General features: G+C 40.2%; 1 protein-coding gene across 2 annotated transcripts in view; it reads left to right on the forward strand.

Annotated features, from left to right (window-relative positions):
• Positions 1–17,799, forward strand: part of septin9a (septin 9a) — an 88,115-nt gene that overhangs the window by 39,946 nt on the left and 30,370 nt on the right. For both annotated transcript variants that reach the window (XM_063018502.1, XM_063018503.1), the window contains one exon: positions 4,812–5,459. In XM_063018502.1, coding sequence (XP_062874572.1) covers positions 4,812–5,459 — 648 coding nt within the window. The remainder of the gene's footprint in view (positions 1–4,811; positions 5,460–17,799) is intronic.

The following is a 17,799-nucleotide window of genomic DNA, read 5'->3' on the forward strand; positions in this document are numbered from 1 at the left end:
TCAACTGTTCCCAGCAAATCTGGGATTTGCTCGGGCCCAAAAAAACTCTGGGGTGTTGCTGCGTAGTATTTTGCATGGCACGCATGGCTTTTTCACGCTGCATTTATTGATGCAGACTGTGTTAATTAACAATGATTTTCTGAAGTGCTTTTATGCTTGTGTGCTATATTTGGTTTCCGGCTTTGCCCAACAGTGAGATCTCTTCAAATTCCCTAAATCTTTTCACAAAATTATGAAGAGTAAAAGGAGTAAGACTAACTTATTTGCAGTTTTGCATTGAGAAATGTTATTTTTAAACTGATTGACAATTCTCTCGCAAAGCTTTGCACAAAACTGTGAGCCATGACCCATCATTGCTTGTAAAGACTGATCCTTTAGTGGATCCTCCTTTTATACCTAATCATGATTCCCACACCTGTTACCAATTTATTATTGTGGTAACTTAAATGTTCTGTTAACTTTTCACCTCTAATTTGTCCTGTGTGTCCTGTGTCTAATTTGGAGTGTGTTTGAGACAATGAAACTAGATAAAAAAAAAAAGCTATTTAAAATGCATTTTTTCAAACAAGCGTAGTGTTATGTTGTTCTAGCTTGTACCATCATGAGGCGGCTTGTGTTGGAATCTACAGTACATTAATTTACATACTTTAATTAATATCTTAATAAGAAAAGCAAAACAAAAAATTGATCCAAGGTGGGTGACTTTTGCATTGCCCCTGGTTGCAGCAATTAATTTTATGTGGAAAAAAGAATAGAATGCCTTTATTGCCATTGCACAGTGTACAACAACATTTTTGAATTGTCTTCTTTAATACTTTGCATCTTAAGTGGCAAGTAGTTCTTTGTTGTTGGCTAGCTGTGCTGAGACAAGAGAATTTTCCAGCAGCAGTAAGATAAGTGATGTAACACAGTGGCAAACATCTTAACTTTTTGAGTGTGTTGAAGGCATTAAATTCCAAATTTGTTTATATTAACTAAATATAATTTGTTTTCTTTGTACTTTTGTTTAAATTCAAGAGTTCAAGAGAGGCTTTATTGCCATTTCAGCTATATACAAGTACATATTAAAATGAAATAACATTCCTCCATTACCAGGGTGCAACACAGAACACAAGTGCAAACAATACAATATACTATATACTGTAGTATACTATATGTGTAGTGTTGGCCAGTACATGGTACTGAGTAAATGATAAGTGAGGTAAGAAAACATATTCTGATGTACAGTTAGCAGCGTAGGGTTTTGTTTATAGAAGCCGAGATATAAAAAGAGTAAGGTGCAAAAAAAACAATACTGTGCAAATTGCAATATTGTTCGATGATGCAATTAATATAGTCACTAAGTAGTTGTCTGTATGGAAGTTGTCAGAGGGAACAAGATGTGTTGGTTGTGTGTGTGTGGCCATGTGTGTATGTGTGTGCATGTGCAAGTGTGTTTGTGGGTGTAAGTGAGTTTTTTGTGTGTGTTAGTGTATGTATGTGCAAGTGTGTTAGAGTTTATTTATGTGTGTGTGTTTGTGTGTTTGTATGTGCATGTAAATTTGAGTGTGTGTGTATGTTCGTATAAGTGTGTATATTTATATATATGAGTAATTATGTGTCACAGTGTGTGTGTGTATATGTACGTGGGCATTTGAGTATCTAAGTGTATATGTACTATGTGTGTGAGTAAGTTTTACAGTTGAAGTATGTGTACGTACGTGTTTGTATATTTGAATGTGTGTATGAGTGTGTACAACCCCTGGCAAAAATTATGGAATCACCACTCTTGGAAGATGTTCTGTCAATTGTTTAATTTTGTAGAAAAAAAATAAATCACAGACATGCCACAAAACTATCATTTTTCAAAATGTCAACCTTCTGGCATTAAGAAACAATAAAAAAAAGAAACAAATATAATAGTTGTGGTCAGTCACAATTGCTTTTTTTAGATCAAGTAGAGGAAAAAAATATGGAATCACTCAAATCTGAGGAAAAAATTATGGAATCACTCTGTAATTTGCAGTTTAAAAACAAAACATCTGCAGCAGATTAGATTTGCTAATTATTCTTCAGTTTAAAAAGAGTGCTCACACCTCGGAGAGCTGTTGCACAAAGCAGATTGTCATGAATCATGGTTCCAACACAAGATATGTCAGTTGAAACAAATGAGAGGATTATAAAACTCCTTCAAGAAGATAAATCATTGTGGAATGTCGCAAAAGATGTTGGTTGTTCCTAGTAAGCTGTGTTTAAAATCTGGACCAAGTACAAACAAAATGGGAAGGTTGTAAAAGGGAAGCATACTGGTAGACCAAGTAAGACATCAAAGCATCAAGATAGAAAACAAAGCAATATGTCTTGAAAACAGAAAATGCAAAACAAAACAAATGAGAAACAAGTGGCCGGAAAGTGGAGTCAATGTATGTGACTGAACTGTAAGAAATCACCTAAAAGAAATGGGATTTACATACAGAAAAGCCAAACAAAAGCCACCATTAACACCTAAAAAGAAAAGAACAAGGTTAAAGTAGGCTAAAGAAAAGCAATCGTGGACTGTGGGTGACTGGATAAAAGTGATCTTCAGTGATGAATCGCGAATCTGCATTGGGCAAGGTGATGATGCTGGAACTTTTGTTTGGTGTCTGTCCAATGAAATTTATGAAGATAACTGCCTAAAGAAAACATGTTAATTTCCACAGTTGTTGATGATATGGGCCTGCATGTCGGGTAAAGGCACAGGGGAGATGGTCTTCAATAAATGCCAAAGTCCACATTGAAATTTTGGACGCTTTTCTTATTCCATCAGTTGAAAGGATGTTTGGTGATGATGACTTCATTTTTCAAGATGATAATGCATCTTGCCATAGGGCAAAGGACGTGAAAACTTTCCTTCAAGAAAACATATAATGTCAATGGCATGGCCTGCAAATAGTCCGGATCTCAATCCATTTGAAAATCTCTGGTGGAAATTGAAGAAAATGGTCAATGACAAGGTTCCAACCTGCAAAGCTGATCTGGCAACAGCAAGAGACAGTTGAAGGCAGATTGATGAAGAGTACTGTTTGTCATTAGTTAACTCCATGCCTCATAGAGTTTAAACCATTATAAAAGCCAGAGGTGGTGCAACAAAGTAATAATGGTGCAGTGTTTTCTAATGATTCCATAATTTTTTCCTCAGATTTGAGTGATTCCATATTTTTTTCCTCTACTTGATCTAAAAAAAAGCAATTGTGACTGACCACAACTATTATATTTGTTTCTTTTTTTATTGTTTCTTAGTGCCAGAGGGTTGACAGTTTGAGAAATGATAGTTTTGTGGCATGTCTGTGATTTCTTTTTTTTCTACAAAATTAAACAATTGAAAGAACATCTTCCAAGAGTGGTGATTCCATAATTTTTGCCAGGGGTTGTATATGAGTGAGCATAATTGTCTGTTAGAATCTACGTGTGTGTTAGTGTATGTATGTATAACCCCAAATCAGAAAAAGTTGGGACAGTATGGAAAATGCAAATAAAATAAAAATGCAGTGTTCCTTAAATTTACTTTGACTTTTATTTTATTGCACACAGTATGAATTTAAGTTATTTCATGTTTTGTTTGCTTAACTTTTCATTTATTTTGTTAATATACCTCCATTTCTGCATTTCAGGCCTGCAACACATTCCAAAAAAAAGTTGGGACAGGGCAATTTAGGGCTAATAATGAGGTGAAAAAACTAAATAATTATGTGATTCAAAACAGGTGATGTCAACAGGTGATTGTAATTTATTTATTTATTTAGTGTGAGAAAATTATTGAAATGTTTACAAGCAATGTACCTCAAAGAAAGATTGGAAGGGATTTGCATATCTCTCTCTCTACAGTGCATAACATCATTAAACGTTTCAAGGAATTTAAGTGCATAAAGTCCAAGGGCGCAAGCTTAAGCTGAACGCCCGTGATCTTCCATCCCTCAGACGGCACTGCATTAACCATGTTAACCATGTCCAAAAGCGGCATAGACTTCTCTGGGCTCTGAGGCATCTAGGATGGACCATCACACAGGTCATTTTTGGAAAATTTGAATGCCATGTGCTCCGGACCAAAGATGAAAAGGACCATCCAGACTGTTATCAGCAAAAGCCAAAAAGCCAGGGTCTGTCATGGTATGGGGCTGTGTCAGTGCCCATGGCAAAGGTAATATACACATCGGTGATGGCAGCATTTATGCAGAAAAGTACATTGCGATCGAAGAGCAACATTCTGCCTTCAAGACAAGAAGGAGGAAGAAGAAGGTACGGGTACTGGACTAGCCTGCCTGCAGTCCTGACCTGAACATAAATTATCTCAGGTTTATCCTGTCTGCAATAAAATAAAAGTCAAAGTAAATGTAAGGAACGTTTCATTTTTATTTTATTTGCACTTTCCATGCTGTCCCAATTTTTTCTGATTTGGGGTTGTATATGTGCAAGTGTGTGTGTTAATATAGCCTCAACACAAAATTTAGTTTACCTAAGACTAAGTAAGCAATTTGTAATCTGTATTTTGTGTAAATGATTTGGCTAATCTAACTTAAATTTTAAAGTTAAGATTAGAAAGTACATGCAATCTAGTAGTACTAAAACTTCCTCCAAAACCTGCTTGTCATGTAAAAGAAAATAACATTAAAATAGATCTAAATACAAAATAATGTAAAATAATTGCCTACAACAAATAATATATATGTGCTATTAAAGTTCGTCCATAATAATCAGTTTTGTTGGAAACAATTATTTATTATTGTTAAGCAGTAAATGTTAAGTGTTTTTGTCCATTTGAAGACCAAACCTGACTCTTTTCTCTTTTCCAGCACTGAAACGGTCATTTGAAGTGGAAGAGATGGACGGACTTACAAACCCTTCACCTCTTTCTCGCCGAACTGCTAATCCCTTGCGCTCCTCTGCCACAAGCCGTTTTCATGAGCTGGGTTCCCGAAACTCAGAAAACTCCTCCAGGTATAGTTTGGAATCCTTCTCCTCAGTTCAGCATTCCCCGAAGAGCAGTGCTAGGCACATAGAGCTCTCAAGGCGCACAGAGATCTCTATCGATATCTCCTCAAAGCAGCTGGACAACTTGCCCAGCCCTAGAACTGCCCGTTTTGGCCTAAGAAAGCCTCAGGTCTCACTCCATAACAGAACTCAAGAGCCAGGCACACCCAGGAAGACAGAGATCACTCTGGCACATACCCAAGAACCACTAGTGACCCTTCAAAAAGATGATGTCCCTGCTTTAATACTGAAAACTAATGAGTCTGTTCAAAGAAAAGTTGAGCCTCCCAGCCCAGGGGACAGTTTTCTAGTGCTTACCAAAGAGCCTGAGGCAGGAGTTGCCAAGCAGGAGGAGACTCCATCCAAAGAGTCTGAAAACAGCTTCATTTCAACAACCAATGCAACTTCAAGCTTCAGTGAATTTAAAATCCCAACAGCATCTATGGATAAGACTTGCAGAGTCTCAGAGCGTGAGTTTCTGTTTTTATTTGTTATAGCTAATATTTATTTTGCCTGTTAAATGTTACATTTTTTAATAAAAAAAAAACTTTTTAACACTTTAAGACAATAGCAATATGGTTGCACCTTTTGTTTGATTAGTTGGGGGAATAGAGTTGTCCACCACAGATGTAGAGTTAGGCACTCTGACTAGGCCACTCATTGAAATCAATTTTAATCAACTTCATTGTTGCTGTAAAGTGGAGCAGGATTGTTCAAGAACTTTCTGTATTGTTCGCTACTATTGGGGAGTTTTTTTCCTGCTTCCTTTTGTCTTGGTTTTGGAAAGCATTTTATTGTTGATGGTTTTAGCTAGCAATCAGTGTTAGCTTCAAACCATGGTTTTATTTAAAATTCAAGAAATTGTTAATTTTTTTCTTACTCTAAATCATTCAAAAAATAACTGCCAAATAATTTGGAAGGAAATTTAAAGGATATTAAGGGCTTGGCCATACAAATGACTAGTTTTATGTTTTCTCAACTTATTTATTATGGACAGAACTGAGCTTAGATGTACTGTATGTATAGAGCATTTAGGGTAATCTTATATCCTTGTCCAGATTTGTGCATTGCATTAATGTAAACAAGTAACATAAACATAAATGCAATGACTAGAAATAGTTCAGCATTTAGAATGGAGAATTATTACACATGGAATGGTCCCACTTATTAAAAACCAGAACATGATAAGTTGGCTTTTTAGTCACATATTATATTGCTGTTAGGTATTTTATCACAATGCCAAGTGCAATTTACATGGCCATTTAAAGGATTTGCATAAATTAGCCATCTTTTAGACTGTTATTTGGATTTGATGTGCTAATTAAATTTTTTAAGACCCCTGGAATTGCAGGATTACTTAAAACCAGTGATGCCAGTGATTAATCAGTAAAGCAATAATCAAAAAAGAGTTTATTGTTTGATTAATGCTATAGGGTAAAAATGTAATTTAAGTTTGTAAAGCTGACACTTTATTTAAAAGCAGATGTACAGATCTCTGCACACACAAGAACTCAGACCTGTCACTGTCCTCAATTTATTTTCTTTGATATTTTGATATTTTTAAGTTGTGATACTGTGTTAAAATGGATTTTATCATCCAAAGTATGGATCAGCCGTATTTGTGAAGCCCCAGCTGGATGTCAGTGACATTCATACCAACAGCTCAGACACGAACGTGGAGACTATCACCATCTGCATGCCAGAGATTTCTATTACCTCTGTATAAACCACCTGCCAGCCCCTTTGTGTGGCCCGACCTACCACCCAAATGCAGAAAGAAGTTTGCTGTTGTGATCGGAGACTTTAACTCTCATCACACAATGTGGGGCTATGACTCCACTGACAGTGATGGTGAACTAGTCGAAAGCTGGATGGAAAATATACAGCTGGAATTAATACACGACGCTAAACTCCCAAAGTCCTTTAACAGCGGCCGCTGGAAAAGAGGTTACAACCCAGACCTTTGTTTCACCAGCCAGAGACTAGCACATCTGAGCGAGAAAGCAGTGCTGAAACCGCTCCCAAAGTCTCAACACCGTCCGATCTCAATCACTATAAAGTCTGCCATAACTAAGTCAGAAGTTCCCTTTAGACGCCGTTTCAACTTCAAGAAGGCCAATTGGGATCATTATAGAGAGGGGGACATTGAACCCTCACCTGACAACTATGCCAAGTTCGTCCAGGCAGTGAAGAGGACAGCACATGCTCACATCCCTCGTGGATGCCGGAAAGAATACATAGCCGGCGTCACAGAGGAATCATCACAGCTGATGATTGTGTAATGTAAATGTAAATCACAGCTGCTGGAGCAATATGAAACGGAGTTTGAAAAGGACCCATTTTCAGATACCACTCACGAATTAGGAGAGGCACTCATGGAACTACTGGGAAAAGAGAGGCAGAGAACCTGGCAAGACCTCATGGAAAACACCAATATGTCTCAGAACAGCAAAAAAGCCTGGTCCACCATCCGCAAACTAAATGGAGATAAGATCACACCACCAACCATACCGGGTATCACACCGAACCAGGTCGGGAGCCAACTGGTAGCCAATGGGAAACGAGTAGGCAGGGTTAAAGGATACCATCACTCTACAATCATCCCAGGAAACCAACAGAACATGTCTATACTAACCAAGCCTTTTACTAGGGAAGAGTTTGAAGCAGGACTTGGCACCATGAAGTTGGGCAAAGCTGCGGGTCCTGACGACATAATGACTGAGATGATAACTCACCTAGGCCCTGTTACCAAACTATGGCTTTTGAATATGTTTAACATATGCCTTCAGACCCAGTACATCCCAGCTCACTGGAGGAAAGCTACCATCATTGCCCTTCTAAAACCAGGGAAAGACCCCAACCTCCCAAAAAGCTACCGGCCCATCTCCCTACTATGCATCACCTACAAGCTGTTCGAGAGACTGCTCCTTACACGTCTATCCTCACAGATAGATGCCCAGCTAATCGACGACCAGGCAGGCTTTAGACCCGGAAAGTCATGCACAGGACAATTGCTGAACCTAACCAAATACATCGAAGACGGATATCAAAAGAAGTTTATAACTGCTGTCGCCTTTGTCGATCTGACAGAGATCAAAAAACTATACAACATGACAGGCGATGCTAAACTATGCAGTGTAATCAGATGCCTCCTGAGCAACCGAATGTTCTACGTCACACTCAATAACAAGAAAAGCAGATGGTTCCACCAGACTAATGGGCTGCCACAGGGCAGTGTCTTGGCACCTCTCCTCTTCAATGTGTACACCAACGACCAGCCCCTACCAGAAGGATGCAGCAGGTTCATCTATGCAGATGACCTAGCCCTGACAACACAGCAGTATGACTTCCCAGAAGCTGAGTCAACCCTGGAAAAAGGCCTCTCAGATATGTCAACATACTATCTACAAAACCACTTGCACCCAAATCCTGGGAAGACCCAAATCTGCAGCTTCCACCTCAAAAACAGGGAAGCAAAACGGGAGATTAAAGTAACATGGGACGGTATGAGGCTAGAAAACAATCAGTATCCAGTATACCAGGGAGTAACCTTAGACCGCGCCCTGAGTTACAGAGAACACATTAGGAAGACAAGAGCCAAGGTCTCCACCAGAAACAGCCTACTACAACAATTAACAAGCTCTAAGTGGGGGGCCCACCCAAGCACACTGCGAACAACAGCATTAGCCCTGTGTTTTTCCACCGCTGAGTACGCCTGTCCAGTATGGAGCAGATCCCGCCACGCACACATAATTGATCCTATTCTCAATGAGACCTGTAGGATAGTGACTGGGTGCACTAAAACAACTCCAGTACCCTGTCTCTATGCTCTCTCAGGCATTGCCCCCCCCTACATCCGGAGAGCAATTACCACCCGAGCTGAGCGGACAAAGCAAGCAAATGACACCCGGCACCTACTCCATGCACATTATGTCGCCCACAAACGACTTAGCTCCAGGAGCAGCTTCTTGGTCACCACAGACGCACTGGAGACCAGCCCAGCCAATGCCAGGGTCAGTGAATGGCTTAAACAGTGGAACAGTCTAGGCAGTCAGACAGCCCAGTGGACAGAGAGAGGGATCTTTCCAAATGAACGCCTTGCCTCCGGCCATGACCAACCCTGGAATGTCTGGAAAACCCTGAACCGCCTGCGAGTCGGTGAGAGGCGCTGCAAGGCATCCCTGAAGAAATGGAATCTAATACCAGCTGACTCGTGTGTGTGCGGTGAACTCCAATCCATGGAACATCTTATCAGATGCAGTTCTGCTCCACAGTGCACTGCAGAAGACCTGGCCGAACCGAATGCAGCCGCACTCGCCTGTGTTAACCACTGGAAGGACATGATATAGATGACGGCTGGACACGAAGAAGAAGCACACCTGGATGGGAGAGCATATGATGAGTGGAATACCTTCAAGTTTGGTGACAATATTTTCTTGCTCTGCAACATAAAATCTTTGGAAAGTTCATCCCTTGAGGCCCCCAACCCCCACCGAGACCACCACAACAAGAAAAGTTGTGAGATTCTGTGACTAATGTGCTTTACACTAATATTGTTGTATGTGATAGTATCATTACATATTATTTAAATAGCTTGAAGTTTGTGAAGATATGCCATCTAGGTAAGTTATTTATGTCAGTAAAATAAACAACACAAGTAAGGTTAACAGTGTTTCAGAATCTTCTTATTTGATTTTGAATAAGAACTATGGAGAAACTCCAGACATTGGAAAAGTTTTCAAGATGTGAGCAAGGCAACATGTGTCACATTTGGACTGAATTACTACTCACTAACTCGCTTGCTCACTCCTAACCCCATTGTGGACACAGCATTTCTTCTTATTTAGCCAGAGAGTCTGAGCGTTTTAGTTGGTGTACACACGGAATTGTGAAACCAACAGTGTACTCTTATTCAGCTGTATAAGCACCACTCCACCTCAATTATAAAAAAATATTGATGGCTTAAATCTTTGCTCTTAATATGATCAGAAACTCATAAAATGTACCTGTACCACAGAAAATTATGTTAGGAATTCCTTGACTAAAGCTACGTTGTGTAAAAAGTATAGGCTGTTGGGTCAAAGGGGTTTGTAAATGTTTTCTTAGCACTTATTAGGCTCTCTAATACCAAACATCTGTCATAAAGCAAATGATCAAAGCTATGGTTTCAAGACATTTGATGCCACAAAATTTGAGTAAATTATGCTAATCCACTACTGCTGGAGTCCAAGGTTTGTATCCCAAGCGATACTATTGGGCAGTCAGACATCTACATACTAACATGATAGGCTATTATTATAGGAGAATATCCAAGGCCATGCAATGGATTGGCATCCTGTCTGGGTGTGTGTTACTGCACCGTGGCCAGTGAGTCGAGAAACAGAACCCACCTCAATCCTAACTATCAATAGGTAGTAAAATAAATTGTTTAAAAAAAAACAATGAAAGCAATTTTTTTCATGGCCTAATCATAAGCTCAAGTGTTATACTGTAATTGTGGCTAATTGATTATTAGTTGGATAGAAAAAAAAATTACATAAGCACAAATTTGTATTTCAAGGCATTTTGGAAGTGATATGAACAAATTTATCAGCTACAATGTTAGCTAAACACATTAGCTGGTTAATGGCATAGATTGCATTTCGAAAGATGCATAAAGACTCACAAAGGCACACTTTATTAAGAAATGACTTATCAAACGAAGTTATAGGGGAATTTTCAGACTGGTTTGTCACAGGACAGCTGTTAGCTGAGAACAGAAATCTAGGGCTACAGTGGGCACAGGCTCACAGAAATTGGATAGTTAAAGATTGTTCACTTATAAAAAAGTGGCCTTAACTGATAATTTATATTTCTCCCATGAAATGCAGAATGTAGGATCTGATTTTGGCCTAGACACCATAATCTCATTGACACCACCTGCCTTGATTTAATAGTTCATGCTGATGGTGGTGTAATGGTTTAAAGATTTTCAACTGCATTCAGTCTGCATTTTTCTCTTTCTCTGTCTGTAGCATTTTATGCTCTTTTTTATATTCATGTAACTGCTGATTTGATTAGACCAGCGGTTCCCAAAGTGTGGGGCCTGACTGAAATTAAGCGCGGAACCAATGTTTTAACGTCGGAATTTTTTTTACGGTGCACGATAAACAAACTGTTTTCAGGTCTGTCAGGATTCAGGAGTCTAGACCGGGGAGCCTAATACATCGATCACACAGTACACGCTGGTACATCGTTCCTCGTTCAAACAGCTCAGCGTGACTGACATGAAATGTGGCCACTAATTGTTTTAATTTGCGGTTTGTTACCATAACTACACCTGATCCCGCATAAATCAGCGCTAATCTAGAACGTTTTCAGATGGAGAAATTTTAATCCAACAATCTGACATTCAAATGAAGTCGAGGGCCTCTGCTGGACAATTTGGAACGTCCACATATTTGACAGCTGTTTCGGATCAACCTACTTGTGTGAATCAGCCTTTTCTCACATGAAAATAATGAAGTGTAAATATGGGTCCACACTCACTGATAAACACCTGAAAAACTGCTTGAGCATCAGCAGCTCCTGTCCAGATAAACCTGTCTGATACCATTTAGAGCAAATCATCACAATAAGGTCAGTGTGATTATTCAGTCACTTGCCACTTGTCACTTCAGTAAAGCTGAATATCAATACAGGAACTGAAGTGAATTTAAAAAAGCTTCAAAGCTTTTTTGAAAAAATGATGAGGCCAACCTTAAAAAGTAGGGATGTCCCGATCCCATCTCAAAGATCGGAATCGGGGCCGATCAAGGCATTTTTTAACTGATCGGTATCGACTTTACTAAGGCCGATCCTAAGCCTGATCCTTTGTTTTACGTCAGCATGTCCGCTGTGTGGAAATACTTTAAATTTGAAAGTGAAACAAGTCCAACAGCAAGGTGTAGTGTCTGCAATGTGAGCGTTTCACGAGGCGGTAGGAGCAGAGCTGCGTTCATTACTGCAGAATTGCAGAATTTTACTATTTATATAGTGTGTGAGTCAAGGATCACTCCAGTTTACAAAACAACGTAGTGATGCACTTGCTTAATAAAGAAATAAATACATGGTATATTCACAAATTGTCGGGAGCATAACACTTTATTAACTTCTTCTGTTACAGTACCGAATAGTGGACAGCTAGAGTCATCGCGTTAGCCAAGCACGCTATTCCATGCACTATGGAAGCCCCAAAGGGTCAAAACACAGTTTGTTACAGTTACAACACGCATACAAGTAGTGGCTCATAAGAAACAAACCAGATATCATTTAACCAAACGATCTACAATTACTACCAGTTTGATACGGCACCTAAAAAATAAACACTCAGTCGAATACAGCGAGTTTATTATTATATGATGAGAAGAGGAACCGGCTGTCCACTACCACGGCAGAGATGCTGATTTTCCTCAAAAAGAACCTTCATTTCATTTTGAGTGTTCTAGTTTTACTACTACAAGTTTGTTTACTTTTATTTTGTAAAATAAATGCAGGCAATTTTTTTCCTACAGCACTGCAGAGCTATTTAGTTGTTAAACATATACATTGGATTAATTTGAATAACTGTAATGTACTTGAAGAGTGCACTGTGTAAACAGTATTATCTAGTTCTTATTTAGACAATATCTAGAAAATACAAGTATCGGTTTGAGACTCGGTATCGGATCGGGATCAAAATTAATGATTGGGAACAAAAAAATTTTATCGGGACATCCCTATTAAAAAGTAGATGGTGATGACCTGTAGACTAAAACAGTAGATCTCAAGCCATGAAAGTGTGTAAACCCCTGGTCTAGATGTACAGAATGGAGAGGTATTTGACAGGGATACAAAGAAAAACAGCCACTAATACAGTGATAAGATTTGAACTCTCACAAATTGGCACAGATTGAACTTTGTTTGCAAATTTTTTATTTTTGAAATCGCAGACTGATTGAAGGAGCAGTCCAGTGATGTCAAAAAGTGGTTTGATAAAGTCAAGTACAACAGAAATGACTGATATAAAGGTGAAAGGAACATTCATGATCTTTGAGGTTATTTCAACAAAGTTAAAATTGGCCTATTTTTGTCAGCATTTTGTGGGGGGGGGGGGGGAATCATTCTCTTGCTGGAATTAAGGGTGTGAGTGGCAGTGGCATTGCATATTGTATTCACAGTCAGGTTTCTGTCCTATCCAATGTTAAGCCTTTTTTTTTAAATCATGGCCATATCCTTGTACTGTGTAAAAAGGGTGGGAGGCAGTGAGATGTGCGACAAAACAAGTTATGTTGTATTCTTTTACAATCCCAAATCAGAAAACATTGGAACGGTATGAATGCAAATAAAACGCAGTGTTTCATACATTAACTTTGACTTTTGTTTCATTGCAGACAGTATGAAACCAAGATATTTCATGTTTGTGTGGTCAATTTAATTTGTTAATAAACATCCATTCCTGCAAACACATTCCAAAAAAAGTTGGAAGTAGGGCAATTCAGGGCGAGTGATGAGGTTAAAAAAACAAAATAATAATATGATTTTAAAAAGGTGAGGTCAATAGGTAATTGTAATCATGATTTGGAACAAAAGTATCCATGAAGGCTGAGTTCTTGAGGAGCAAATATGGGCAGAGGATATTCCTTAGACAGAGATTGGAGGGGATTTGCAAATTTTTCTCTGTACAATGCATAATATGAGTAAGAAACAGCACTGTCCAAGTGGTGTTAAGCAAGGATGGTGAAACTCTTAACTCGACTGAGTGTATTGTCGAGCGGTGGAAGAAGCACTTTGAGGAACTCCTAAACCCGAGACACATGCCTCCTGGACAGGAGGTAGGGCCAGAGGTACCTGGGGTATCAGATTCCATTGCCTTGGCTGAAGTTACTGAGGTAGTTGGAAAGCTTTGCAGTGGCAAGGCTCCTGGAGTGGATGAGATTAGACCAGAATTGCTGAAGGCCCTCGATATTATTCGGCTGTCTTGGCTGACACGCCTTTGCAATGGACATTGGGAACAGTGCCTTTGGATTGGCAAACCAGGGTGGTGGTTCCCATTTTCAAAAAAGGGGATCGGAGGGTGTGTGCCAATTATCGGGACATTACCCTTCTCAGCCTGCCTGGAAAAGTCTATGCTAAGATTTTGGAAAGGAGAATTCACCCGATAGTCGAACCTCTGTTTCAGGAGGAACAATGCGGATTTCGTCCTGGCCGTGGAACAGTGGGCCAACTCTTTACCCTCTCGCAGGTCATTGAGGGGGCATGGGAATTTGCCAGTCTACATGTGCTTTGTGGATTTGGAGAAGGCTTATGAGTTCCTCGAGATGCCCTGTGTCGGGTGCTCCAGGAGTATGGGGTGCTGGGCTCGTTAAGGCGAGCTGTTCGGTCCTTGTACTCGCAGTGTTCGAGTTGTGTTTGCCTTGGAAGTAAGTCGGGCACGTTCAATGTGACCGTTGGACTCCGGGTGTGCCTTGTCCCCACTCCTGTTTCTGATATTCATAGACAGGGTGGCGAGGAGTAGTCTGGGACAGGAGGGGCTCCTTTTGCCTGGATTACTGCAGCAATGCGGCATGGCATGGAGTCCATCAGTCTGTGGCACTGCTCAGGTGTTATGAGAGCCCAGGTTGCTCTTATAGTGGCCTTCAGCTCTTCTGAATTGTTGGGTCTGGCGTATCGCATCTTCCTCTTCACAATATCACATAGATTTTCTATGGGGTTAAGGTCAGGCGAGTTTGCTGGCCAATTAAGAACAGGGATACCATGGTCCTTAAACCAGGTACTGGTAGCTTTGGCACTGTGCGCAGGTGCCAAGTCCTGTTGGAAAATGAAATCTGCATTTCCATTAAGTTGGTCAGCAGCAGGAAGCATGAAGCGCTCTAAAACTTCCTGGTAGACGGCTGTGTTGACCTTGGACCTCAGAAAACACAGTGGACCAACACCAGCAGATGACATGGCACTCCAAACCATCACTGACTGTGGAAACTTTACACTGGACCTCAAGCAACGTGGATTCTGTGCCTCTCCTCTCTTCCTCCAGACTCTGGGACCTTGATTTCCAAAGGTAATGTAAAAATTACTTTCATCAGAGAACATAACTTTGGACCACTCAGCAGTCCTTTTTGTGTTTAGCTCAGGCGAGACGCTTCTGACGCTGTCTCTTGTTCAAGAGTGGCTTGACACAAGGAATGCGACAGCTGAAACCCATGTCTTGCATACGTCTGTGCGTGGTGGTTCTTGAAGCACTGACTCCAGCTGCAGTCCACTCTTTGTGAATCTCCCCCACATTTTTGAATGGGTTTTGTTTCACAATCCTCTCCAGGGTGCGGTTATCCCTATTGCTTGTACACTTTTTTCTACCACATCTTTTCCTTCCCATCGCCTCTCTATTAATGTGCTTGGACACAGAGCTCTGTGAACAGCCAGCCTCTTTAGCAATGACCTTTTGTGTCTTGCCCTCCTTGTGCAAGGTGTCAATGGTCGTCTTTTGGACAACTGTCAAGTCAGCAGTCTTCCCCATGATTGTGTAGCCTACAGAACTAGACTGAGAGACCATTTAAAGGCCTTTGCAGGTGTTTTGAGTTAATTAGCTGATTAGAGTGTGGCACCAGGTGTCTTCAATATTGTACCTTGTCACAATATTCTAATTTTCTGAGATACTGAATTTGGGGTTTTTATTAGTTGTCAGTTATAATCATCAACATTAAAAGAAATAAACATTTGAAATATATCAGTCTGTGTGTAATGAATGAATATAATATGCAAGTTTCACTTTTTGAATGGAATTACTGAAATAAATCAACTTTTTCATGATATTCTAATTTTATGACCAGCACCAGTATGTATACAGTGGGGGAAATAAGTATTTGATCCCGTGCTGATTTTGTAAGTTTACCCCCTTACAAAGACTTGAACAGTCTATAATTTTTATGGAAGGTTTATTTTAACAGAGAGACAGAATATCAACAAAAAATCCAGAAAAAAAAAACATTAAATAAAAGTTATAAATTAATTTGTATTTAATTAAGGGAAATAAGTATTTGATCCCCTACCAACCAGCAAGAATTCTGACCCCCACAGACCGGTTATGTGCCCATGTGGCACACAAATTAGTCCTGTCCCTGTATAAAAGACTCCTGTCACAGAATCAGTTTCTTCCGTTCAAATCTCTCGACCACCATGGGCAAGACCAAAGAGCTATCAAAGGACGTCAGGGACAAGATTGTACCTTTCTGTCCTCGTTATCTGTATAAAAGACACCTGTCCACAGTCTCAAACAGTCAGACTCCAAACTCAACCATGGCCAAGACCAAAGAGCTGTCGAAGGACACCAGGATGAAAATTGTAGACCTGCACCAGGCTGGGAAGAGTGAATCTACAATAGGCAAGCAGGTTGGTGTGAATAAATCAACTGTGGGAGCAACTGTAAGAAAATGGAAGACATACAAGACCATTGATAATCTCACTCGATCTGGGGCCCCACGCAAGATCTCATCCCGTGGGGTCAAAATGATCATGAGAACGGTGAGCAAAAATCCCAGAACTACACGGAGGGACCTGATGAATGACCTGCAGAGAGCTGGGACCAAAGTAACAAAGGCTCAAATCCTGCAGTGCCAGGCATGTCCCCCTGCTTAAGCCAGTACATGTCCAGGCCCGTCTGAAGTTTGCCAGAGAGCATATGGATGATCCAGAAGAGGATTGGGAGAATATCATGTGGTCAGATGAAACCAAAATGGAACTTTTTGGTAAAAACTCATCTCGTCGTGTTTGGAGGAAGAAGAATGCTGAGTTGCATCCCAAGAACACCATACCTACTGTGAAGCACGGGGGTGGAAACATCATGCTTTGGGGCTGTTTTTCTGCAAAGGGGACAGGACGACTGATCCGTGTTAAGGGAAGAATGAACGGGGCCATGTATCGTGAGATTTTAAGCCAAAACCTCCTTCCATCAGTGAGAGCATTGAAGATGGAACGTGGCTGGGTCTTCCAGCATGACAATGATCCCAAACACACCGCTCTGGCAACGAAGGAGTGACTCCGTAAAAAGCATTTCAAGGTCCTGGAGGGGCCTAGCCAGTCTCCAGACCTCAACCCCATAGAAAATTTGTGGAGGGAGTTGAAAGTCCGTGTTGCCCAGCGACAGCCCCAAAACATGCACAACAGAACTTGCACAATCAGTGGCTGACTAAATACTTTTTGGCCCCACTGTATATATATATATATATATGTATATATAGTATATATATATATATATATATATATATATATATATATATATATATATATATATATACAGTGTATCACAAAAGTGAGTACACCCCTCACATTTCTGCAAATATTTTATTATATCTTTTCATGGGACAACACTATAGACATAAAACTTGGATATAACTTAGAGTAGTCAGTGTACAGCTTGTATAGCAGTGTAGATTTACTGTCTTCTGAAAATAACTCAACACACAGCCATTAATGTCTAAATGGCTGGCAACATAAGTGAGTACACCCCACAGTTAACATGTCCAAATTGTGCCAAAAGTGTCAATATTTTGTGTGACCACCATTATTATCCAGCACTGCCTTAACCCTCCTGGGCATGGAATTCACCAGAGCTGCACAGGTTGCTACTGGAATCCTCTTCCACTCCTCCATGATGACATCACGGAGCTGGTGGATGTTAGACACCTTGAACTCCTCCACCTTCCACTTGAGGATGCGCCACAGGTGCTCAATTGGGTTTAGTCCATCACCTTTACCTTCAGCTTCCTCAGCAAGGCAGTTGTCATCTTGGAGGTTGTGTTTGGGGTCGTTATCCTGTTG

Source organism: Trichomycterus rosablanca, chromosome 22 (assembly GCF_030014385.1).
Source record: "Trichomycterus rosablanca isolate fTriRos1 chromosome 22, fTriRos1.hap1, whole genome shotgun sequence".
In the NCBI taxonomy this organism is placed as follows: Eukaryota; Metazoa; Chordata; class Actinopteri; order Siluriformes; family Trichomycteridae; genus Trichomycterus; species Trichomycterus rosablanca.